This window comes from Dermacentor silvarum, chromosome 6 (genome assembly GCF_013339745.2).
Source record: "Dermacentor silvarum isolate Dsil-2018 chromosome 6, BIME_Dsil_1.4, whole genome shotgun sequence".
NCBI lineage: Eukaryota > Metazoa > Arthropoda > Arachnida > Ixodida > Ixodidae > Dermacentor > Dermacentor silvarum.
Genome location: NC_051159.1, coordinates 31,397,154 through 31,422,553, shown reverse-complemented (window position 1 = coordinate 31,422,553; position 25,400 = coordinate 31,397,154). Strand labels below are relative to the sequence as shown.

Sequence of the window (25,400 nt, the reverse complement as noted above, 5' to 3'; positions counted from 1 at the left end):
GAAAACAAAGCATTTGATAGGTGTAATTTGTTCTAGGCCTCGGTAATTCCCATATTTCCGAGCTCCTTGTATTGACCGTTTTATGTTTTGGTACCAAGTTAGATATACGTTTTAGGCTGTCGTTGCTTTTTTTAATACTGGTTGTATAGCTTCGTATTAACATGTTTTCGTAAATGTTGGACATAGGTAGCAAGCTTCGTATTAACATGTTTTCGTAAATGTTGGACATAGGTAGCAAATTAAGCTTTTCAAATAGAGCACTAGTTGGCGTTAAGTAAGGAACGTCTAGGATACAACGTACGGTCTTTTTCTGCATTCTATGCAGTGTATTGATATTAGAAAGCGTTGTAGTGCCCCAGACAAGATTGCAATAGTTTATGTATGATAAGAACAGTGATTTGTACAGAAGAAGTTTAATACTTTCTGGAAGGAAAAAACGCAATTTGCATAGTATTCCAGTCACCCGAGAGAGCTTACCCATTACCATTTCCACGTGAGCATTCCACGACAAATGTTGCTCAAATACGACGCCAAGACACTTAAAAGAAGGAACAATTGGCAAAATGGAGTTATTAAGCTGTAGAGTGGTACGAGTATCAATGTATCGATTTTTTTGGCCTAATAAGTATAGCCTTTGTTTTATTAACATTTATTGTTAACGAGTTCGCGATACTCCAAGAGGATAATTTTAACAGAACCTTGTTGGCTTTAATCATGATATGTTCAGCATCTTTTGCGGTTACTAGAATTGTAGTGTCGTCTGCATATACAATAAATTTTACGTCATTATCAATGCTCACCAAATCATTAATATAAATACAAAAAAGCAAGGGCCCCAAAATACTTCCCTGTGGTACTCCTGCGTCAAGTGGTTTCAAATCAGACGTGTGACTGTTTATAACTACTTGTTGCATGCGGTGTTGAAGATATGATTCCATTAATTTCAGAAAAACGCCTCGAAAGCCATAATAGTTAAACTTTTCCAGTAGGGTAGTATGATTTATGGAGTCGAAGACTTTGAGTAGTCGACAAAATACCCAATGTACATAGCTGACGTTCGAAAGAATCTAATATAATTTCTTTTTGCGTTAGAAGGGCAGTTTCAGTAGACTGACCTTTCGTAAATCCAAACTGCATATTTGTCATTAATTTATGCTTAGTCATAAAGGATGTGATGCGGCTGTGAATTAGTTTTTCGAGAGGTTTTGAAAAAATTGGCAAGACGGATATTGGTCTATAGTTAGTTAAATAGTTTTTATCACCGCCCTTGTGTAATACTTTAACTTTAGCAACCTGGAGGCTTTTTGGAGAAGTACCATCAGATAAAACAAGGTTGTAAATGTGTGTCAATGCCGGAGTGATGGCATCTAGTACGTACTTTGCAGGCCCGATTTCAAAACCATCGGCATCGCAACATTTACTATTTCTGATGGATAAGAAAGTGCTAATTATTTCATTATCTGTCGTAGGACTGAAAAATGCCGACTGGCTGATCCTTGAACTTAGATAATTCAAGCAATTTGGATCGTAAGAACTCTTTACTAAATTGGTGAAATAATCGTTGAAAGTTTCTGCCAGTTCCTTTTCTGATATTACATTTCCATCAATCGTTATTTCTCTAATAGTCTCCTTACAGCCACTTCGGCCAAGAACTGTATTAATACGCTTCCAAACAATATCTGATTTTTCATAATGTCATCGTTAAATAAATTTTGTAAGTACGCTCTTTTCTCACGACGTAGAAGACTATTAACTTTATTCCTTTGTACCCTAAATTGACGCAAGATTTCTTGAGACCGCGTTGAAATAAAGGCATCGAATAAGCGGTTTTTTGTGCGTATTTCTTGTAAACACTGTTTTGTAACCCATGGCTTTTTACTTTTGCGCGCAGGTTTAAGAACTTTGTACCTAAAACATTTCTCATAAGCAGCTTTAAACTTTTCGTGAAAATATTCGTAAGCGGTCTCGGGGTCTGTAATTAGCAGTAGAGGTGACCAGTCAATAAGCAATATTTCATTGCGAAAATTGTTTAAACTGTGTGCGTTTACGTCTCGTACAGTCAAATGAAAGTCATTCGCGGTTCCAATAGGTGCGGTTAGTTTCAAGAATAAAAAAATTGGGAGGTGATCGCTGATGTGGCTGCCTATAACACCTGATGATAAATTTGTATTTTCAATATTAGTCATAAAGACGTCTATTAGTGTAGTTGAACCATGCGAAATATGAGTCGGAGAATTTACTAAATTTTCAAAACCATTAGATTCAAGGGTCCTATATAATTCTTCACTCGGTTTAGAAGTCTTTAACAAGTCAATGTTTATATCACCTGCCATAATGAGCTTGAATCCATTATCGTTAATCCAGCTTAGGTACTCGTCTATAAAGGACAGAAAGTTTGGTATACATGTATTTGGAGGTCCATATAGAACACAATACACATTATTATTGCCATTTAATTGAAAGCACTTCATAATCTTTAGTAACAAGGGAAAATGACTCAATTAGTTGGCATTGCAACGTGTTTTTTGTCATCAACATAACGCCTCCTCCTCTTCGAGTGGGTCGATTTAGGAAAAATGATTTATAACCGGGCAACTTAAGCACATCTATTTCATTTTTATACCAAGTTTCAGTTATCATCAGCACATCTGGAGTGAAACCAAACGAGGCAGTAAGCGCAACAATTTGGTCTTCCTTGTTTCGTGCTGATTGTGCGTTTATGTGGATGAAAGATAATGAATTTTTATTTCTTGCATATAAGTTACCCACATCGCAAGGCGAAAGATAAGCACGACAAGAGGTGTTCGTGGGCATCACGTCACCGAAAGAAATCCTTTCTCTAGTCGATCTTATCAAGATCCGAGACGCAAGCTATGCGCAGTGCTCGGGACGACTCAGTTTTTCTTGCGAAAATTTTGCCGTCCTTTGTCCATGCAAAACGCCAGTTCTTTTCTTTCTTCTTCACGATCGTCATGCCCAGCAGCTTCTTTAGTGCGAAACATAAATGTTCGTTGATATATACTGCGGCAGACTGTGCGAAACCAATATCAGAGGCTGAGAGCCTTTTCTTTCTAGCTTTTCCCAAAACTGCATCGCGTTTCGATCTACTGCAAAACTGTACAAGAATGTTCGACTGTGTTGAAACTTTTGTTGGAATCCTGTGGCATGCCTCAACATCTCCCTGTACAATGGGTTCATCAATAGCATTGCCAATGTTCTGTAAAATTTTCGGGAGACTTTCATCCTGCGACATTGGAATACCTTTCATTTCAAGGTTTTTGTTTCTTGAATACTGCTCCAGTTGCAGTATTTTTAGTTCATTCGCTTGCACCTGTTTCTTTAGCAGTGCACACTCAGACAAAAGGCAAGCATTTTGAGCCTTAATATCTGCGTTTTCCTTCTGAATGGCTTTCATGGTAGCATTCATTTCTTCGAAACATTGGTTAATCATTTCCATGCTAGCTTTCACTTCTCTGTTTTCCTTTCTGAATTCTCTTTCCAAAGAAGTGCGCATGTCGCGAATCTCCTGCTTCATTTCTTTCAACATTTTCAGCATTTCAGGATCAGGTGCCATGTTAGAACCAAAGAACAAGGAAAGAGAACCAGAAAAACAAAGCAAGATGTGGCAGCGGCAACAGCAATATTGAAATCAGTCACAAAAAATACTGATGCGATTTCTAACCTGTAAGGACAGAATACACGAGCGTAAGCCGTGCGTTCCCACTGCTGCCGCCGCTGCCAAGTGATGCATCAAGGTGCCAGCATCCCCTTTTATCCGGAGCTGCTAGTAGTAGGGCGTCGCTGCAGCTGACGATCGTAGGCCACGATATGCAGGGAGAGGATGTATACTGTCGTTCCGTTTGGTCACGCTTGCAGTATCGCCGTCAACACGAGCGCAGGCATCTGTAAGGATTTAAACATCTGAAGGATGTTTAAAGGACCGCCTTTTGTACCTTCCTTTCTTTCTGTCTGGAGAATATGCGTAATGCTTTCATTTCAGTTGAGATCAATGGTCATCAGTAGCTTGCCTTAAACTCCGAAATGTTTACTATGAATGATATGTTTATTAAGCATGCCTGATTAGCATTCCTGGTTAGGCAGAGCATGACTACTTCTTGCAGTGTACGATGGTTTTTGTGCAGCCAAACTATCAAATAACAATCACATTGCGGCCTCGAAAGACCTTTGGGCTCTGGATGTCTGATAAGCATTTGGTCAGCTCTGTGCTTTTGGCGTGTCGTTGGCATTGTGGCCTAAGCTGTAGAAAAGTTCAGGATAATTTAGTCATGCAGAAATAGCCGGAGAAAAGTGCTATCGCCGTGTTATCATTTCCACAATGTCTCATTTATTCCAACGGCTATTTCGCCTATTCCTTTCCAGCTGTCTCCTAACGCTCAAAAACGCGCGCAGCAAATCAGAAAAGATGTCTTCGAGAGAAAACAAAGACCATTATTTAGCTTTCCGACTCTATTACGTGCAGTCTGATATGCTAATTGAATGATTTTGCTGATAACGAAAAAAAAGTAGTGAAATCAGTTATTTTCTTACACGAGCTGTGTTTTGTTTTTCTTATGTAGGAGGCCTCGAATGTGAAATACAACACCTAGAGAGAGAGAGGTTTATTTGAAGAAAGTCAGAGAGGTCGGCTTGAGCTACAACACCTATGATACTGTGTAGTATAGGGGCTGCACAGAAATAGACACATGCGGCACTCAGGAAATTCGGTGAATGAACTGCGGTAACTGTTCATTATGATAAACGCTGGCACAAATGGCATACATCCTTTTTTACTCCTGCCTCCTTCCCCCGGTGTAGGTAAAGAAAGAGGATAGCAGGGCACAGCGGCAGCATTCATTATATTGCTATATTCGTAGATCCAGCAAAACGACAACAGTACACACATTAATGTACCTAATCTATTTAACGAACGAGGGTCAGCAAGGTTGCACGCCCACACACGGATTTATCGAACGCGAGAACGTAAACCTGCTGTTTGCATGCTCATGGCTGCTCCTCTGTTTTTTTGTTTTGACTGGAGGGAGGCTTGTTTTTAGTGCCATCTGAAGTGTCCGTCAAGACGGTGGCGCTCCTCCGCCCCGACATAGCTCCATGCCGCTGATTCCCAATTCATTATTATAATATGCCAGCCGGTCCAGCAAGCATAAACCGCGGTGGGCCACAGAGTGGCTGGGAGAGCCGAATAGAGCAGAAAAGAATGGAGGTCGCTTGTTTGCTCTGATCTAAATAAAAGTGCGGCCCTTCATCATGTTACGACGGTGGTTTCGGCGCCACTGGCGAGCCACTTGGCGTGATCCTACGTCCTGTTGACTCGCGCTTGCGCTGCGCTATCCACGTCCATCTTTGCCATCAGAGACGCGCGCTTGGCTGGTCTTGCGGGCGTTCGCTCCACTGGCCACCGAAGCTGCGTTCAAAGTACCTGCGTAATAACGGTAATGGACAGGCCAGTCGACCCCTCTTGATGGAATGACGAGGGGGTTTGGCGACTGCTTAAAAGGGACTGCCGAACGGCGACTGGAGGATATCCGCCAGTCGGCCGCTAAGAGCGCCAGTTCCTTGAGCATGTGTCTCCAGTCCTCCATGTCCGTCTGGTTGCTGTGCTTGGCTGTGCTAGTGGCCAGCGCCTATTCTGCAGCGTTTGGTGAGTGAACCGGGGAATTGGCGCGAAGCTCAGCTGGATTTCTTGTCAGGAACCATTTTTGATCAACCCCCAGGTTCGAGGATGACGTGGACAGGTGCAAAACGAGGCAGTCGGGAAGGTATTATTCCTCGTTGTCGGTGAAAATGACAAGGCTGTCAATGATGTGGATGAAAATTATATGGTATGTTGGCTGCGTGCAGAAGGACAACTACGCTGTGTTGAACGACGGTCAATACGGGTTCAATGTGATAATTCCTGGCTGCGAAGTTACAAACCTCCTGCGCACGATCATGAGCGTTTGCCACTAGCACGCACTCATTTCTTCTACAGTATGCGTTCTGAAGCGGCGCATATGGTGAGACTCCATCAGGCTCGTTTAGCTTGTCAGTTGGGGATAAACATTCATGACTTTGGGTCTATATTTTAGGGAAACAGTATTGTGTCGTCAGGTCTTCAACACTCCGTAAATGGGTGTAAATGGTTGAACAACGTGAGAAGACATATTTCTTACTATCTTTAGCAACCTCCTAAACAGCAGAGTTTTTACAAAAGCACGTGACTGTTTTAATGTGTGGATCAGGATTTCCTCTTGTAATTTTAGAACCGGCAAGACAGAATGAAGCATTCGCCGAAGTTTGGCCTCTGATATCGTACTGCACTTTATCGCCCGTGCCCATTCCAGAAAGCTGAAGCCGCCAAATATGCAGGTTGTCTCTGTATATTGCAATTCTTCTGTATGTGACTCAACCCTTATACAACGCATCATTCGCATGACGTCAAGAAATTTAGCATCGCAGTAAATAATTTTCTGGTGATATTAATTTGGTGACTACTTGGTACCTTCATTCTCAGAGTCATTTAGGATAGAGTTTCGTCGCAAAGGAATCGCCCTTTTTTTCCCTGCAGCACTTGAAAGACACGGTTACGCTTTGACCTGGCATTTTGTTTCAAAGCCTTCAAGTGTAGTACTGTGTGCAGACGTTCTTGATAGGTAGGCTGTTGGAGGCTAGTTCTTAAATCTCAAACTCTTATTTTGACATCCTGAAGACATTTGTGTGTTTTACAAACTACAGCGTCCATGGCGATGCCTTTCCTGGTCGTCATCAAGTTTAAATTGTCTATTGGCTTATCCCAAGCAGTGTGGCCTGGACGAAAACACCGAGTAAACAAAGAAAAGAAAAGAAAACGCTGACCACAACTTGATTAAACCTCACTTGCTATTTCGTTGCATGCGAGGAAGAATTCATATAAGAAAAAAAAATTACACCATCTTCCCGTAGGGGAACCCTGAGTAGTATGCGAAGCAGCCATGGGGTCCGACTCAAGTTCCCATTAGTTTTCATATCGGCCTGTCGCCGCTGCCGTTTCGTGGCAGCGGCTCGAGCCCTCTTCTGCGCGGCGCTGTCCACGGCGCTGACACTGGCGTTGACGCTGACGCTGTCCGTGGCACTCATCGCGGCGTTGCGGGAGGTGAATGAGAGGACGAAGTGAATGATGATGAGTGGGCGAAGCACCGGGGGATCATTCGGGCAAAACGCCGGAAGCGTTCTCCGGAAGCCGGAAGAACCGGAAGCGGAGCCGGAAGTGGAACCGAAAGCGAAAGTGGAACTGGAAGCGGAAGTGGACGCCGCACGGCGGTGGGATGGAGGGAGTGACATAGCCCCGAGCATATGATGATTGGCATCTAAAAAACAACAACACCGACCAAAGTGGTGTTGTCAAAGGCGTTGACGCTTTGGCTACCACACGAAAGCCGTGTTTTCTAAGCTACAAGGCTCAGAACATCAAGGTTAAAGGTTCGCTGTAGTAATCTATTCAGGTACCTTGCGTAGACTGTCGGTAGATTACCATCGTTCCGATTCAGCCTATTTATTGTTGTTTGAATACTGAACGAATTCCAGATATCGCAAGGTAAAATTAAAAGCCACTTTTTACTGACTGGCGAGGGGCCAAGCATTACTATGTTGGAATTGATTTAGGAAATTGTCGCAGAGATTTTCTGTGACATACGTCTCTGCTGTGGTACCTTGGACGACAGGCTTGTCGTCCGTATAAAGAAACATCATGACTGGCATTCGTATAGAGAGCGAAACGTCTACGAAAGTCTAATCAAGGCCTTGCAAATCAGATGGCAACACTCTCTGATGTGTCGCACCTCAAGGAATGCACAATTATTTCTTTAATTCCTCAAAGTTGTTTCTAGCAGCAATTAAATAACGTAGTGGCTGTAGAACACATTAAAAAAACGCGGAATGCGCCGTTATACGGTCATGATTGGCACATTTGCTTTTGTAGACCAAATTTGAATGCTTTATAAGTACTTGTGAAACTGATTACTATATCAAAATTTCATCGCAATACATGCTGGGTTTCGTGGTGCCGTACCTAGGTACTTCGGCAAACACGCACAAAAGGGGGAAAAAAGAAAGAAAACCGCTAGAGGTTTTACATAGCGTAATTACTCCAACAGCTTGCTTCACAAGTACTTACAGACGTCGTAAACTTACGTTAGGCCAAAGTGAATTCATGCGGCTTCAGACTGCGTAGCGTACGTCCTATGTGACGCGTGCCAAATACTGCTTATCGGTGTCATTAGAGTAGTTTAGCATAGCGCTACCACTGTGCCGTTACTGGTGGCACCTACCGCCGGGTGTCCATGCTCGGGGTTCGTAACACATGCGCAGTTTGGGGGAAGTAGTAAAGGCAATGGTAGATCGTCAATGCCACGCTTAAATGCTCTAGTAAAGCGATGTAAATTTTGTCACATCGGCCAGAAGAAAATGAATCACGTATCCAAAACTGGGACCCACGGCTTGTAGAGGCGCTCTATGCGTTCTTGAGTGGAGAAAGAATTGTGTCATGCAGGACAGGCCCCTGCGAGCACACTGACACTTCACAGAAGAGGCAATGAAGCCAGACGCCCACCAGACGGTGTCGAAACACGTGCAGCCGGGCAGTGACTCGATAAGATTGCCCTTGCGCACTCAGGAATACCCAGCTCGACACAGTGAAGCACTGCGCTATTTTTCCACCCTTTTCGCACGGCAGATTCTGAATATGATGGACACTGTAGTGTAGCAGTGAAACTTTGTTATCTGAAACTGCCACGGAAACTGCCACTGGGTTATCTGAAGTTGAGCGTACAGAAAAACGTGGTCCCGTGTCATCAATGCACGGTGTTGCTAATGGATACGCACTGCTTCGTCCCTTGATGATCATTAGGCCGAAAACAAACACACCCGCACGGCGAAATAACTGGCGATATTGCATGTTGCTGGCCGGCTTCTGGGCAGCAGTGTCAGATATTTAGTATAACCGACAAGAACATGGTTTCGACGCATATCCTGCAGACAATATTTAGTGTGTAGACCTCATTATGCGCGCCAGTGAACTCATGTAGTTCCGTAATGGTGTTTCACACGAGTCAGTCTACTAACATCATGATCGCAATAGTCTATAAAGCAAATGTTTATTGCACAAGGCATTGAAAAATGAAAAAAAAAAAAGTGTAACAGCTGAAGTCGCTACAAAGTATCCCAACCAAATTAGCCACATTGCAAATGTAATGTCCAATTTCATGACCAGTGCTGCTACACAGAATCATTCAGCCTATTTAATGATGATTTCGCCTTACGTTTACACCATACCTGCAGGAGTGTTGACTTTACAAGCCAAGAGGCCAGATCATAACTACTTTGTCATTTGCGCAGTGTTCGACTACATTTGGGGAACTTAAAACACCACATATTTATAAACTTGGCGCAATTAGCGAGAGATATCGATGCCCAATAGACTAAATGACCTCGCAAAGTCACTTGAAAGTGGCACAAATAAACTGGGCGTGTTGCCATGCAATGAAATGGTCACGAATCCTTAATTGAGAGCCCAAGCTGGCGGTTCTGCAAGGAACATTGTCCAAGATATGGTGGCTAATGCATTGCCAAAAGGCTGATAAAATCATATTTCTTGCTTTAGTGTATTTCTTTCTGTCATGAACACAATCACTGTGTGCCAACTATCCGGTAATCGCTATCCTTCATCAAGAGTAACAGTGAATGAAATGTTAAGCTAATTCTGCGAATACAAAGTCGGCCTTCTGGAATGTTACGAGAATATCTTCTTGGAACTTCACGTAGACGAGTGTGAACAAATGCGCATAGCTTGTCGATCGAGACGACTACTTTTGCTCTCTGGGGGTATTGCAGGCAAGCGATCCAAATTTTGTCCAAGTATACGAAAATATGGTTTGACGGTTTGCACGCGCACTAGCTTCGGTCCAGTACAGTAGATTCCCAAGAGCACTCTATATTCTCAATAAGACACGACGCGCGTTGTACTGAGAGCTGGTGACGAAAGTGACACGCACAATGGCTAATGTTTACAAGAGAGAGAAGTTTCTGGCATTATCTACGCTTTGGCTGCGGCTAGGCGAGTCAACGAGGGAATTTGAAGATGCTAGCAAGCTGGTCAGTGTCGCTCACAGCACTTCACGTGTACCGACGAGGTACAGGCCAGGTGAATTCGGCGAACGGATTGCGCGCAACTTCCCGCTTCCTTATCTCACGTCCTTATCACGTCCTTATTACGGAGAAAAAATGTCGACTGAAGCGTAGTTGGCACAAGTTTTCTCCGTAACTGAATGCGAACCATTACGGCGGATGGTGTGCTTCCTAGGGGGTTTCAGGGACGATAACACCGGCGACTCTCTTATCTGGCCATGGTATTTACAATTGCGCAGATTAGCGAGAATCGCCGTGTTCGAGACCGGTGACAACGACTTCGCGTTCGAACCGCGACATTAACGGGAAATAACGCTACCACGGAGACGAGATATTACGAGATCCGAACTGCCGCTCGCCAAAGGCATCGATTATCTTGATAAGGCGCTAGAGAGGACAAGTCTCTAGTGTGAAATGTTCGTGGCTAAAGCGCAAGAAACCGGATATGACATGTTATCACAATTATGCGCTATGGCCTGTGCGTTCGGCATTTTATTCGTTTATTTCCATTGCGGCGGCTGCTGACCACCGTAAGGAACACAGCTGAAGAAGACCAACAAAACACAAGCATATTATGAGATCTAGATCTAAATACGAATTGGAGACCCTGGACAGGGAGCCGACACGAATAACGTTCTTGCTCATAGCTTATTATAAAAGCCTGAGGAAGCAGTACCGCCTAGACTAGTTCGTTTTTTACTGCGTTCTGCACAGTTCTTTGTGTAAAATTAAGTAATTCGATTTCGAAAATGAAACTTTGTGACTTTACGTCGTTATTTGTCATCTGTGCGAGCGACGAACGAAGGATCTGTTTGCAATTTTATCTAATGGAAGCCGCGTTCAGATGAGAGCAGCTACAAGCTGAAAGAGTTGGCCGAACTTCGCCCGGTAAGGAAACGCTTCTATGTAAGAAGTGTCGCGAGCACCGGCCTTAGCGGTCGAATTCGCGATGCTTTCCATCTTAAATGCTGCTTGCGATTGTCCGGCCGCCTTTGGGTGATATGCTCAAGATAGCGATCGGCTGGTGCCTGCTCCTAAAAGCAATTCTAGCGTAAGAACGATTTTGTGTATACAGGCCATTGTTTCTAGAAAAGTTCTGCATAAAGCAATTTTTTTTTGCGTCGTGCATCGTACGGGCACTTAGTCGCTTTAGGCTTGTTAATATAGTTGTACACTTGCAAGCTAGTGCGGTGTCCAAGCGTTGTAAAGCTAGCACTTAGAAAACCTTGTTCAATGTCCAGAAAAAAAAAGTTCTTATGCTACAGCTTGTGCTCTTCCCCAGTGCAGGGTAGACAACCGGCCTCAGCCTGGTTAAGCTTCGTGCCCCTTTTGTTATCTATTTTTCTCGCTCTCTTCAGCAAGCCGAGGTGGCTGACAAATCTTTGTAAACTCTGCTTCTATATACGAAACTATATATTTAGGTCCTCGCACGCCAAGAAGCGTATCTGAAAGCGTAGACTGCACAGGCTTGAAGTGCCACGGTGCATATCAGAGGACAATGCGTACATAAGTGCCTGGTTTAATGCGCTACCGCGAATAACTTTTGCGCCACATTGTTCCTTAGTGCACCAACTTTCTTCGCGCGATGACGTCTGACACTGTTTCTTACGGTCGTTATGAAATTTTTCATTCCCGAGAGCAGCTACGCGTTCAGGGCCCGCATTCACAAAACGTTCTTACAATAAAATTGTTCGTAAGAAAACATTCTCACCAAATTCGCAGAGGCGGCCGGCCAATGGCAAAGGGCACTTGCGAAGGAGAAGGTTTGTGAATTTGAACCCTGATGTCGCTGAATATTCACCGTTGTATAGACTATACTCTATCGAGGCTGACAGTCGCAGGAGTAGAGAACTGCACCAGTAGACTGTGCGCACATCGAGCAGCGCCTTGGTCTACGTGCAGTCCTGTGTGTTTGACAAGGCCAATCCTTGTAATAGTAGACAGACCTGGGGCCAAATTCTCAAAGCTTTTCGTTCGTAAGTTCCCTTTGCCAGTGGCTGGCCGCCTCCGCTAATAACATGTCCATCATAAAGATAGGCTAGAATTCTTTATTACAGAGAATTCTAGCATAAGATGCATTTGTGAATGCAGGCCCGAAGAGAATAACATATTTTACTGATGGCGGGAGTGCTATTTCGGTATGTGAAGAAGAGGCTATGCATGGCTGATTCCTTAAGCCCCACATGAATCTCCACTGCGACGGGTTGAAAGGATTTTTAAAGAGATGTTTTTTTTCCGACCTCAGGTTTCTGACTGTCGCAGCTGCGCATGCGCGTAGAATTCCTATATATCCCAACATATAGCGCCGGTACGCTTCTTTTTTATTGCGGTGTGCGTGTGCTTGCGTTTCCTTAATGTGTCAGGTTACTTCAGCGTCTAACATTCGTCACTTGGGCTCGTAGAGTTCCATGCAACTACTAAATGGAACTGTGCCGCCAATGCCGACGGGAGCTGCAGGCAGGTTGCAAGCTGCAAACCAGCGGGAGAATGATACATACTACACGGATTTGCCTAAACTTCGTCCTTCTCACTTTATACGACTTCGTGACTGAATGATGAACTAATCATTTTCGAGAAAGTATTCCCTTATACGCAATTAAATAAACATTGTCAAAATTGTCCGACAGGCGCATTCGAATACTGGACCTCTAGCACAGAAGTCCGATATTGAAACCGTTGCGCCACAGTTCGGCCAACTATTTGGGACCTTGAATATGTGAAGGCTCGCAGCAGTCCCTTGGAACAAATCTAATTTTCTCCGTTAGATATCTAGCAGATAGAAGTTGTCGTAAAGCCCGGTATACACTAGCGTTGGGAAACCTGCACTTCCCTCCCCATTTGTAATTTCCTAAAGCTAACTTGATGCTGAGCGATTGCAGTTTGACAACCGAATTTAGGCGGCCTACAGCGATCACGGCACTGAGGCGTGCTTTATCTGCTCCGTAGTTCGACACGAAAAGAGCGTAATAGCTAACCCACGTGGTCATTCGCTTGCGCAGATGGTACGGAGCGCGTAGTCTTATTTTATTTGTTTCGCCAGCGCCTATAGCAACGTGACTCATCGACCTTTCGCAGGTGATTCAGTCGAAGAAGGAGTGCGGGACAAGAAAATCATCACGCTTTTACGGCGGAATAGTAAGTATGGACTGTCGATGCTGGGGCCACGCTTAAACAGCTCTACACGCTAGCCTAAATCGGCATTTCGGCTGCAGGACTTGACCCAAAAAGCTGCACGCGAATGTTAAATGCGCAAGTGGTCGTTGGCTTTTCGAAAGCAGGATACTCCTCTGCTTGACCAGTCCCGCGATTTTATCTACATATATAATATGTACAGTTAGTGTTGCCTAAATTGGAGCACCAGGTGTACGTAACTCTTCTAGCAAAACTGCTGTCTAATTTATCCTAAAGTTTTTACCAGACGTATTAGCTTGCAGTGGGTTCAGCATAATACCACAATTGCGAGTTTTGCTTGCCTGTTTCGCTCACGCTAAAGCTGCACTGTGATGCAAACAGAGGTCGATTTCGGTGCAACCTAAAGATGGCGTCATCTGTAACTGCTACGATGAAAAACGCGTTCCGCCATAGCGCTAACAGAGCTGCGTCACTTTTCTGTTGCAGCAAAACCTACATTTTTTTTTGTGATGTCGCTGGAGACGACGTGCACTTCGGCTTTATTGGGAGCGAAACAGGCGAGTAATGCTCTCAACCGCGGTATTAAACTGAACCCGCTGCAAACTAATACGACTATACAAAATTTGAGGATAAACCTGCCAGCGATTTGCTGGAAAAGTTATGGACACCTGGCGCTTCCACTTATGTAACACGCATTAGAATAGGCACACTGTACCGATGCCTATCGCGCTGGTATAATGTTAAGAAGTAGGTATATGGCAGTATGAGTTGCAGAACAAACCAGGAATGGTGATAGTCCAGCTGAGATCAAAACTAAGAAGTGATTTGTCGTGTAGGGCGCAGAGCAGATACCCAGTGGTCTGTTACAGCAGCAGTCGTGGTTCCTAGAGAAGGGAAGCGGCAGTCGAGGAAGTAAAAAGGCTCAGGCGGATTGATGACATTAGGAAATTTGCAGGCTTACGATAGAGACGGGCTGACGCAACGCAGGTTATGGCTGGGTGAATCTTTCATACTACAATGAACGTAAAATAAATGCTGTTGACGAGGTGTGTAGCAAGAGGCCGGCACAAATTTCGAGCCATGCTTAAAAGAGCACAAAATGAAGTGACATGACTGTCGAGTCGGTACCTCTGTGACGTACGGCGACAAATTGAACAGCAAAGTTTAGCAGGGTGGACGTGTCTGATTCCCTTCAAGTATACGGCGGCGTAAATGGGGCAGCGAATTTTTCGAAGCGTCCCTCTGGCTGTCTAAGCTCAGCTCGTGTCTGTATACCCTGTTCCTCCAGCCAAAGGCCATGATTCGTCAGCGGCGCAGGCTTCGACCGGTGAGTGTAAGGGACTCCAAACTTTTCATCCACTTCTACACCCTGTGTGTCTTGCACCGCCGTGTCCGTGTGCCCTTGTTACTCACTTCCTTGACGTAGCGTAACCCCAACCCGGATTCTCCTCCAGTTGAGTCCTCTGCACTCCTTCGTTGTACTGTCCGTCTCGCACACCTACTGCACAGTTTGTATCGGCGGTAGACTGCCGCCTCTGCACTTTACCCTACTCCTCACGTATGTGCTCCTAAGCATGAGCAGTTAGGGGCCGACCAAGAACTCTTGGAAATGCCAGCGATAAACTGGCGGGTCAAGGACCATTCAGGACATCTTGTAGTAAGCCTCGCTAATAAGAGCCAGAAAAGAGACACCGAATAATGATCAACTGAGTGCCGAGATCTGATATTTCACAGAAGTACTCAAGTATGATGAATTTCCTGCCCCTTGACCACACGTAGGTCTGTCTCTTGGTGTTGCCGTTGTCGGAAGGCGCATGCACGTTCATGCATGAGTGCCTAAAGTCGGCACAAGGCACGTGGAATGCAGGTGCCTGTCACTCCGTTGGCGCTCATGTGAATGTTGTGTATTTTCTCTCGGTGCAGTAAACGTGACATCGTGTGAAGCGGCCTGTCAGGCATCGCGATAATAAAAAGAAAAAAAAAGAACATATTTTGTAGTAAATTTTGAAGTAATTTAATTGGCTTGGCGATTATCCTTTGCAACGTTTAAACGTGCGTTCTTCACCTGTTGCTACCCGTTCACTTTTGCTAGGAATAAAACTGAGATGTAGATCTGTAACATCTCCTGTGCTCAGTATTCTTTCGCTTTGTTTTTCACATTACTCACACGTGAGAGTATGTTTTAGGTGGGGTTAACCTCACCTTCCGAGTCACAAGCGTATAACGCACGAGACACGTGGCAAGATGTCTCTTGGTCATCCCTTGGTGAGGGCTTTAATAGTTACGAGGCGATCTTATTGAGCTTATCAACTTATTGAATGGCAGAACTCTAAGCAAACATCTAGACTTATGGAGTTATGAGGTGCGAGCAGGTTAGTGACACTGCAAGAATAAAGTGGAAAAGTCGCCTTAAAGAGGAGCTATGTATCTGTAACGGTGAATCACCTCATTTTATTCTGTATCTCCTTGCTATAAATGTCCTCGCCTCCGCCTTGATGCAGTGCTGTCGTGGCGCGCACCATCTAACTTCGTTGTGCGGAAGGAGGGGGGGAGGGGGGTCATCTGTTGCGAGTGGCAACCCTGTTTACAAAGATTCACTTCTTCGTCGCGAACCGTCTCGGCTACAGCGTACACTTGCTCGCGCTGTATGGGCCACGGCGAGGACGTGCTTTCCATGAATGCAAGGCGATCGAGGTCAGGTTAAATTGTTCTCCTGATGCCTTTTCAATGTACACCGTGTTGCCGTGCATGTTGGCGAACTGTGAACTTCCTTCTTCAGGCGCACGGATGCCAGTCTGATGCATGCAATGAGCAACCGCGATGTGTTCGTTGTTGACGAATTACTGGGGAACCTCCGGAAATCTCTTCTTTGCGGCTGTATGATCTGCGCAACACTTATTTTTTTCGCACGTGGAGCGAACATAGACCAATGCCACATAGTTTTATGGGAGAAGGCTGTTCAGCAATCTGAGGTGCCGCTGAATTTTGATAACTAGACACAGAAAGTCACAGCGTTCTTGCAGGAGTCTGTTTGCCGATTAGTGGAACAGCTTTCGTAACTCAACTTCTCTTTGAGGAGTAGGTGCGAAATTCACTCGTCAGTCATGTGGATTATGAGCGGTGAGAAGGCCGGTGTAATCAGACTCGTGATTGTGCCAACGCAAATCGCAAGGACTGAAAGCTCCGATTAGCGCGGAGAGCTTAATTGTTACCTACCTGCTGAAATATGCCAATGGCATCGACCGAAGCGAGCAAGGCACGGTTAATTGCTATATTCCTATCACGGCAGCACATGTTCTTGCAACAGCGGTGGTAACGGGATTTGTTGCGCTTTAGGCGAGACTGTAGTGGTATAGCAGCGGGGTAGCAAAAACGAAGTGAAAAAAAAATGCAGGAAGGCAAACACAAGGCCCTCATCTTCAACTGGAACCCTGATGGACAACCTGTTTTCCTTGCTAGCAAATATTACCGATTGCTTATTATTACTATTACCGAGTGCCGAGTGCTTATTTCATTTCTTATAGAATGAGTGTGACTTCTGAATTATACTTATTATCGGCTGGGGAAATGATAGGACGCTGCAGGGTCTGAATTTAACCGTGCGACGAACTAACAATGTGTGGAGCAAACTGCACAGCGCAGCACGCACCTGACACCGGGGTTCGTAATCGCCGGCTCGTCACTTTTTTTCATTTATATCAATATTATTAGAAGTGCTGCTGATAAATGTCAGCAAACTTTAAGTAACAGCAAAATGTTTGACTCAAAAGAAGACATGAGTCTATGTGAGGTCGAAGCAAAGTGGTTACATTAATGTGGAATGCGTAGCCCATCCACGGCGCTATCACCAAAGTGGTGTGCCATTGAAGATTAGAACAGGTGATTTAGAATATTCGTGGACGTAAAACGAAAAAGTGGCAGAACGAGTGGGTGCATTGAACTTATTTGATGTTCGTTACATCGGATCGTCAGTTCCAGAGTGAATCGGGCAATTGCAAATAAGAGGACGGGAAAGCGCGAGCACATTCATGCTCGTATTCGTCGCACTGAAGAAAAAAAGACAATTAAAGTAGTTGGAAGTCGCACTTACACTAATGCTTGTCCTGTAAATTTCCCATATAATTTTCGACAAGCTTATAAATAGGTGCACTAATTTTCAGTTCTTAATTAAAAAAATATCGCATACTTTACTGATGTTTTTTCTTCTTCGGTGAGTCTGACAATAAGCTTTGCTAAGTAACTACATGATACCTACAGAAAAGAGCATGCTTTGCTGACGCTTACTAAGCATAGTAAAAATCATTTGCGCAGATTACCAATTTCTTACTAAACCATGACAAGTATAAACCAACATTTTTACTTAGTTCTCAGCTTGCTTAAAGTAAATTTATGATCGTATCGCGCGAACTCAAATACAGCATGCGCCATTGAGAATTATGGTACAAGTATTCTTGTTCAGTTGCTATAGCACTTTTGAATTACAAATTCTGGAGAAGAATTGTCGGTTTGCTTATTTTTCATTCTCCATAATTTTTTTCCAAGTATGAACGCTGATGAGTTAAAACTTCAGTTTCGGAAATAAGTGCTCCATGTAATTTTCGGTTTTCACCGAAAGCACCGATCCTGAACGCGGTCTCACATAATTGAACTGGGAGATTCGGAGTGGCTGTGAACCAAGACATTTTGTGGTTCCCGGCTTCATGCTTAAAGGCAGCAAACAAGTAAGCTTTCGTGTTTCCGATACTTCTGGAGGTATGTGCGTCTTGCATTGGCGCAGACTCTTCTTATTCTAAGTTCGATACCTGAACACAGTGGTTCTGCAGATTTGACCAGTCGTACTCGCTACTGCAGATAGCTCGGTGGTTGAACACGAAGGCCCAGGTTCAGTTTCGGTGTTGGTCAACTTTCTTTTTGGGCCAAAGTCTCTGGTTGCTACCAAAAACACTTCATTTTTAGCGAAAAGGTGATAATTGATGGGATGATTTTAATACCTTGCTCCAAATTTTTAAAAAAATCTTGTCTTTATTTTTTAACGTCCTTCTTATTTTTAAAGCTATGTTTATAGATTACCTCCTGTTGGGTGTGTCAATGGCAGCAATGTAAAAAGGGGCATCCCCATTTCCCAACGTGACACCACTTCTCAACATGGTGGTTTGCCTAGAAAATGGCTTGATGCACACAAAACGTTCACTAAAGAGTTATTCTGTATGTCTTTAGAAGTATCGACAAATACTAGAAGGCAGTTGGCGGTGGTGCAACAGCCGGATTTAGCCTTACGTGCTTGGGAGACCTGAGCCTGGTAGATTAGCGTGCAGGGGCTCCGGAAGTATATCTGATGTGTGGGGGCGACGTCTGTGGGATCATGTCGCATCGTGTAGTTCACCTCTCTCTCTCTCTCTCTCTCTCTATATATATATATATATATATATATATATATATATGTATATATATATACATAGAGAGAGAGCTCATGTAGCATAATACCTTAATAATAAAACACAAAAACGCGTGATTTATTTAATGTGCGGTTAATTCTGCTGTCCGGCACTGTTTGGAAAATCCCCGGATTGTGGTTTAATTAACGTATGCTTGAAAGGTGACATCCCTGACGAGTTGGTAACAAGCTTCTGGATCGCAACCCTTTTGCAACACGACCGTGGGCCACGCTTTCCCTTTACACTTTTCAATACGGTCATTCCGTGTGGCGGAACCAAGGCAGTTTGCGCCAAATCGGAATAAAACGCACATTTCAAGCTTCGCGAGCGATATGTTAATGATTTAAATCGTGCTTTTCTAAAAACAGGCTTACGCCGACCTTTGTTATCTTCTTGCTTTTCATGGGCTTGGATAGAGGCAAGGAAAAAGGGAGAGAACGAGAGGCATCCTGAAGTGGTGGCGCTGAGACGTGTTCCTGCCAGGGCTGCAGAATAGAGTGTGTGCCTTCCCCTCCTTAAGAGCCACTTAAGGATGGAAGATACGTTGAACCAGAAAAAAACAGGCAGCACTCTCGACGCAGAATAAGCACTGAAAAAGAGAGTCTCAGAATTCACAAGCTTCCAGAAAATTTTGTTTCGTTTGTTGAAGGAAGAGAGAGCACCCTTTAACTAGTCAACGTCGGGAGAGCCTACATGCAACGCTGTTGTATGTAGGCTCCCTAAGTCAAATGAGTCGCTAGCCTCACGGGTGGTGGGAGGGAACAAAAGGCGGGGGGGGGGGGGGGGGCAGCTTTGGGTGCGGGAGCATGCCCCCACTGGTTTACAACCTGTGGGGGCGACGGACCCCACTCCGCCCCCCCCCCCTCCCGGTTCCGGAGTCCCTGTTAGCGTGGATGATTCATCAAATGTCTATGAATTCGCTGCCTCGGAGGAGTCAACAGGCGTAGGACTCACGTAGCTCAGCGAGGCCATGAAAGGAGGATTTTCTGAAGATTTGGCTGGAACATATCTGTATGCGTTAAACTATCCACTGCGAAAGAATTAGGGGACGAATTCCCAAGTTTTGCGTTCGTAAAAACTTTTTGTAACTAGTTGGCTGCCTTTGCTAATAGTGAAGGCGCATATAACTCTCTGGATAAAATTGCTACTGCCCTACCAATCGTTTCTGAGCATAGCATAATTATTCTAACCTTCCCCCTGTGCACCAGCTCGCCAAAGCCATCAATGTTACATATTCTGTTGATTTCGAACTTAGGAAATCTGCACGCTACGCTATCCGCTGTGCTCGTACGAATTGTTTGTCATTCGTTGGTTCCCTTCGCTAATAATACGTTCGCTATCGCAACTGGCCCGCGCCTGTTCTTTACTAGATGCTCCGCACCACCTGCATTCTCACGAGAGGCTGCGATAGACAATATATGCTTAGTGACTGAGCTTGCTGGATGACGGTCAACAATTCCTACGAGCGAAGCGCTTATGGATTCAGCGCTCAATTATAGGATTGTAGCAGGCACATCACCCTAAATGCTCTTGTGCGCACCAAAATGCACGTGATAACGATAGCTCACAGAAATGGTATGAAAAGCGTTGAAAAATGCACCGGATCTCGCTCGAAAGTTGAAAAGTGAAATCCGGCGCACATATCTTGATACTTAATTCTGTACCGCGAATTGGTATGGTCATTGGTAATTATTTGCACATGATTACTGAGCTTCTACTCATGTATACATAATACTGGCTGAAAAACTGTAAGCATTGCGTTGGAGGAAAAATATTAGGACCGTCTGCACATCGCCACGTCCTATTCAGATTATCTTAAGTGCACGGCGGTCTTGAGGAAAGCCATCGCGCTTCAATAATTAAGTCCTTCGCGTACCGCATCTTGAAAAGCATGACGTTGTGACGCAATCTATATCGTTCGTCACCGGCAGCAAGATGCCGAACGTCATACCGAGCGTGCTGAAGTGAATTCTAACGAGATTATTTGCATCTTCTCTCTCCACAGACAGCTGCAAGTTGTACGGCCACTCGTGTCTTGGAGGTAAGCACTGCGCTCGTGTGTTCTGAATTTTTCATCCATCAATAAATAACGCTTTCAAGGACAAAGCCAATGGCATGCGTGCAGTGTGTCAGCCGCGCCGAGAGCCATGCTTCGGGCTTCTGCTCTGCAAGCTGCGTTGTTTGCAGCTTATGACTGTGATTTATAAAAACCGAATATTTTTATTACCATCATCTTTTATTCAAGAAATATGATCATACAGAAGTGCGCAAGCATCTGGGCCCGTATACACAATGACGTGTTATAGAACTCTTCGTAAGAAGATTCAGCCGATCCTGAGGCTGAACATATTATTAATGAAGCCATCTGACCAATGGAATGTAATACTTACGAACCGAAAGCTTTGTGAATTAGGTACTGGCTCCCTAGCCAGCGGCTAGTTGTGGGATCCATTCAATACATACACGGTGAAAAATCGAAAACAAAATACAAACAGGGCATAAAGTGGGTACATTGCTCTAATAAATTGTGGCAAAAAAGAAAACCAAAGTCAAGCCTCATGGAGAAGTATCGAAAGATATATTTTTAAAGAAACGTGGAAGTTAAGGTTGTATTAAGCAGAATAAAAAGATTCTTCAATGTAGTATAACCTATATAGTATATATAGCACTGTAGTATAGCACTAGAATTCAATGTAGTATTCAATGTAGTATAGCACTAGAATAGATTTTATAGTGTTGTATAGATTTTCGACTAGTGGGTGTAGGAAATTACCATGTTGATGCCTTACGTGCTACCCCGATAGAATAAAGTATTAGGTAATTATACCGGATGCCTATTTTCATTTTCTATACAGAGTCTAAGTGAGTCTGTGTATTTGAAATCATTTGAAATGTATTTTAAACACATTTGTTGCATCTCCAGAATCACTTAAAGCGTGCAGTGCTGTGCAAGTGCAGAACGGATTGTGATTTTTAATTCTGTATTGAGTAATTGAAACTTTATTTATCTTAGTGAGTTCTGTCTAGTTTACAGAAGGTGTCCTCCATTTGAGAACTCCCTGCATGAATTACAGATAAGAGAACAACTGTTTTACGTCTACTATACTTGGAAAGAACCTATCCCAGCCACTTGTAAGATGTACACTTTACACGTATTATTAAAACTTGCAGCGCCGGTTCAATCAGCCGTATTTTAAAATGTTTACGAGCCGTTTTAAAAAGCATTATCTTGATCAGTGCTTTTGCAATTATTGCACTATCATGGCGTGCATAATTGTGTGCACAGAAGTTGGGATAATTCTTAGCAGGAATTTTAAAATAACGTGTTGCAGATAGAATCACTCCGCTCCTGGAAACTAATTGGTTGGATAGGCACGCAATTAGTCACACGGGAAATCATGCTTGATTGAATAATAACAAAGTGTCAATAATTGCACTTTAAGCTAATCATTTTAGGGAAGATATTGCAATTAACGAATTGGAGCCGCTAGTTCTTGAAACACACATTTATTTAGAAGTCCTGAGGCTGGCGCCAGCTTCAAGATGATTGTTCTGAAATGTAGAACGAAATAAATTGGTCCTTCCCTTAAGTTTGTCCTGCCACTTTCAAGATGTGTTTGGTTAAAGAAGAAAGGGGAACGTTATGCTGTAAGTTTGAGGGCGCCTAGGTCAGAGCTGCAGCTAGCTTCAAGATTCCTTCCAAAAGTAGACGTTCCTTGAAAACTCGTCGGCTTCAATTGCAACACCCTGTTAGGCGTTTAGACAAGTAGTTATTGTTATCAAAAATATATATAGCTAAGTATTTACTGCAATTATTTATGCAGTTACGTTCCGCCTCCACGTGTAATCTACCTCAGGCAAAAGAATTATGATTTCTACCGCCGGCTGTTAAAAAAGAGGAATTGTTAAAGTTACAAAAAAAAAAGAAGACACGCAATAGGTATGCCGCTACAAGAAAACAGGGGTAATGAATGAATTAATTAATTAGGAAAACATCAAATGGGTGAGAGGCATTAAAGCTAGTTCTACAATGCAAACTTGTGTACGAGTTGCGGCTGCGAAGAAAAACTGAACAAGAAAAAAATTAAGTCTTCCTTCCGACCTTCGCGCACATTTCGTTGTGTGATACAAGACCAAGGAGAGGCAGAAATATATTATCAAAGATAACATTAAAGCGTCTTAAGTTCTCGCTAGGAATAATATTGGGAACACGATGGCTGTTTGGAATTCTGGAAGGAGTGGCAAGGGCGGCTATGTTTGAAAGGGCAATTTCCTCACAAAAGGCAGCGTTATGTTCTCTACCCAAATAGGGCAAATCGGCTTACTTTATCAACGAACCTGTACTGAATGGGCATGGCGTCCTTTTCCATTGAAAAGCAAGGCAAAAGAGTATCGTTTCTTTGGTGAAGTGGATTTTCATTGTCAGAAATAGTCATTGCGCAAGGAGGGCATACATGCCTGGCATTGCGAAAAAGTCGAAGTGAACAAATAAACGACTACCTGCTGAACTCCCCGTCGACATTACTCTAACTCACATTTAGGCAATTAGCTGCACTTTCTAAGAACCCTGCTCATTTGATTCGTCATTTATTGTTATCTGCGCACAGTGAATGGTCTCGGCGGCAGCGACGGTGATTTGGGCACCGAATAGAACGGTAAATGAAGTTCCATTTAGCACCACTTTGAACATAAAACATTTCTCGGTTAGCACATGACCATCGCCAGAGATCAAGTCCTCGAAAGATCGGAACTGACAACGCCGTAAGGCGATAAACACTTGAGTAAAGAGAAATAAAGAAAGAGAGAGAGAGAGAGAGAAGCAATTATTACGGGATTTAGGGCTACCTCCTTAATGTAAGGACTGTATTAAAGGGTAGGAACTGTATAATTAACCTATCACGTTCCTTCTGCATGAACGGAAAGCCTTAAAGGCAACATGCAGACGGAAAGGAAACCTTAACAGCAACATGGATGCAGCCTGGACTGATTATCTGGCTTGAGCCCAAGATCAACAAAAGTGCACTTTCCTGCCGCTGGCGGTGATCGCGCCATACACAAAGCTTTTGACGCAGAACAAAAAGTGAGAGCGAAGGCGATCCGTTTTCTAAAAAAAAAAAAAAAAAAAACTTCATGAAAATTTCGGAACGTTGCAGTAATGGGCTGAAATGAGTCCATAAAGGCATCACTTGTGATGGCATGTAGCGACGCATCAAGGGTCGTCGTACGTCGTGAAAATGGTCGATCGGCATTTTTTATTGGTATGCCTAAAACTTAGAGCATTGTGTCATACAGAGGCTGCATGGCATGGATAAAATATCTTCATACAGGCACAAAAGCTAACCAATATTTAGTTCAGGTAAAATTAGCATTTAGGGGCTGAATTCACAAAGCTTTTCGTACGAAAGTGCTGTTTGCCACTTGTCGGCTGACATCGCTAATAACATATGATTTGTTATAATTTGCTCTGACGAACTATTCTAGCGTAAACTCTTTTTGTGGATACGGGCCCAGATGTTGACCAATAGATGAAACAAACATGCCCGCGACCGGTCTGTGTAGGGTTTGTCTATCTTTTCCTAGCGAAAACATTAAATTACTTCTGCTGCTTCTCTCCGCCATTACTTATACATCTGCATTACTGACTACAGCTATTCTGCTGCTACTGCTGCTGCTGCAAGCACGCCAACAACTACTACGTCTAATTACTACTACTACTACCCCTCCCTCCACTACTATTACTACTAGTAGTACTACTGCTAGTGCTAGACGTAGTCACGCGCCCATGCTTTTAACCTTTGCACAGGCCACGGGAAGCGTTCAGACGACGGCAGCGCCCCTGGCGGCGGCGTCTCCCCCGACGTGATGCAGATGCTGCGCAAGACGACCGATGACGAAGCACTGCCCCCGTTCCCGGCCCAGGCCAGGTTCGACAGGGTGGCCCTACTCGAGAAGGCGCTCATCCAACTGCTGAGGAACAGGATGATGGTCTGAGGACGGGCAGCTCGGCTCTTTGCGGGCACACCGCGCCGCTGAGAACCCCGGGCAACGACGCTGCCCGCATAGAAGCTGGAGGAGATGACGGAGACGAAGAACGAAAGCGGATGGTTTTTGCACAAATATTCATAATAATAAAAACAAGAGAACCATGAAGAAACTTTGCATTTGATTCAGTTTATGTTTTTGAGCTTGATTTAACGACACTTGCGCACAAACGATAATATATGGCACGAGGACTTAGCATTTGGCATTGTGAGATAATTGCTTACGAACCCCGGTATGACGGCACACTCTCAACACTACGATGCAGGGGAAAAAGGAGGAGTTTTATTTCTAGAAAATGAGAGAGGTTAGCCTAAGCTCATGCCAGTGGCAATTTCAAGGGAGTGCGAGACCTTAAAGAGGCCAGCGCAATCATAAAAATTAATAATACAACACACTGTAGTTAGGACGAACACGCAGAGACCAAGATAATTGTATTATCATAAGTTCGCGTTAACACAAGCCACCAAAGAAAAGAAGTTCATTCTCAGTGCCCTCGTGTATTAAAATGAAATCTCACAGACAAAAAAAAAAAAAAAAAAAGCCATTTATTGCACTTGCCCGATTCAAAGCATTAGTTTCTGTATTTTTATTCGGGACACTAAGGTTGTTTGCCGGCACTTCGCGAATATGTCT

The 25,400-nt window shown here is 43.9% G+C and overlaps 1 protein-coding gene across 1 annotated transcript; it reads left to right on the top strand.

Moving 5' to 3' along the window:
* Positions 1-5,512: 5,512 nt before the first annotated feature.
* LOC119455382 (uncharacterized) lies at positions 5,513-24,886 on the top strand. The gene is made up of 4 exons (XM_037716779.2): positions 5,513-5,659; positions 13,234-13,293; positions 20,731-20,766; positions 24,529-24,886. The coding sequence occupies exons 1-4, from the start codon at positions 5,581-5,583 to the stop codon at positions 24,714-24,716; spliced, it is 363 nt and encodes a 120-aa protein (XP_037572707.2). The 5' UTR covers positions 5,513-5,580; the 3' UTR covers positions 24,717-24,886.
* Positions 24,887-25,400: the final 514 nt, after the last annotated feature.

Coding starts and splice junctions, on each gene's coding strand:
- LOC119455382 (XM_037716779.2), top strand. CDS start 5,581: ATGTGTCTCCAGTCCTCCATGTCCGTCTGGTTGCTGTGCTTGGCTGTG. Junction 13,294..20,730: donor CACGCTTTTACGGCGGAATA/GTAAGTATGGAC, acceptor CTCTCTCCACAG/ACAGCTGCAAGTTGTACGGC. Junction 20,767..24,528: donor CGGCCACTCGTGTCTTGGAG/GTAAGCACTGCG, acceptor ACCTTTGCACAG/GCCACGGGAAGCGTTCAGAC.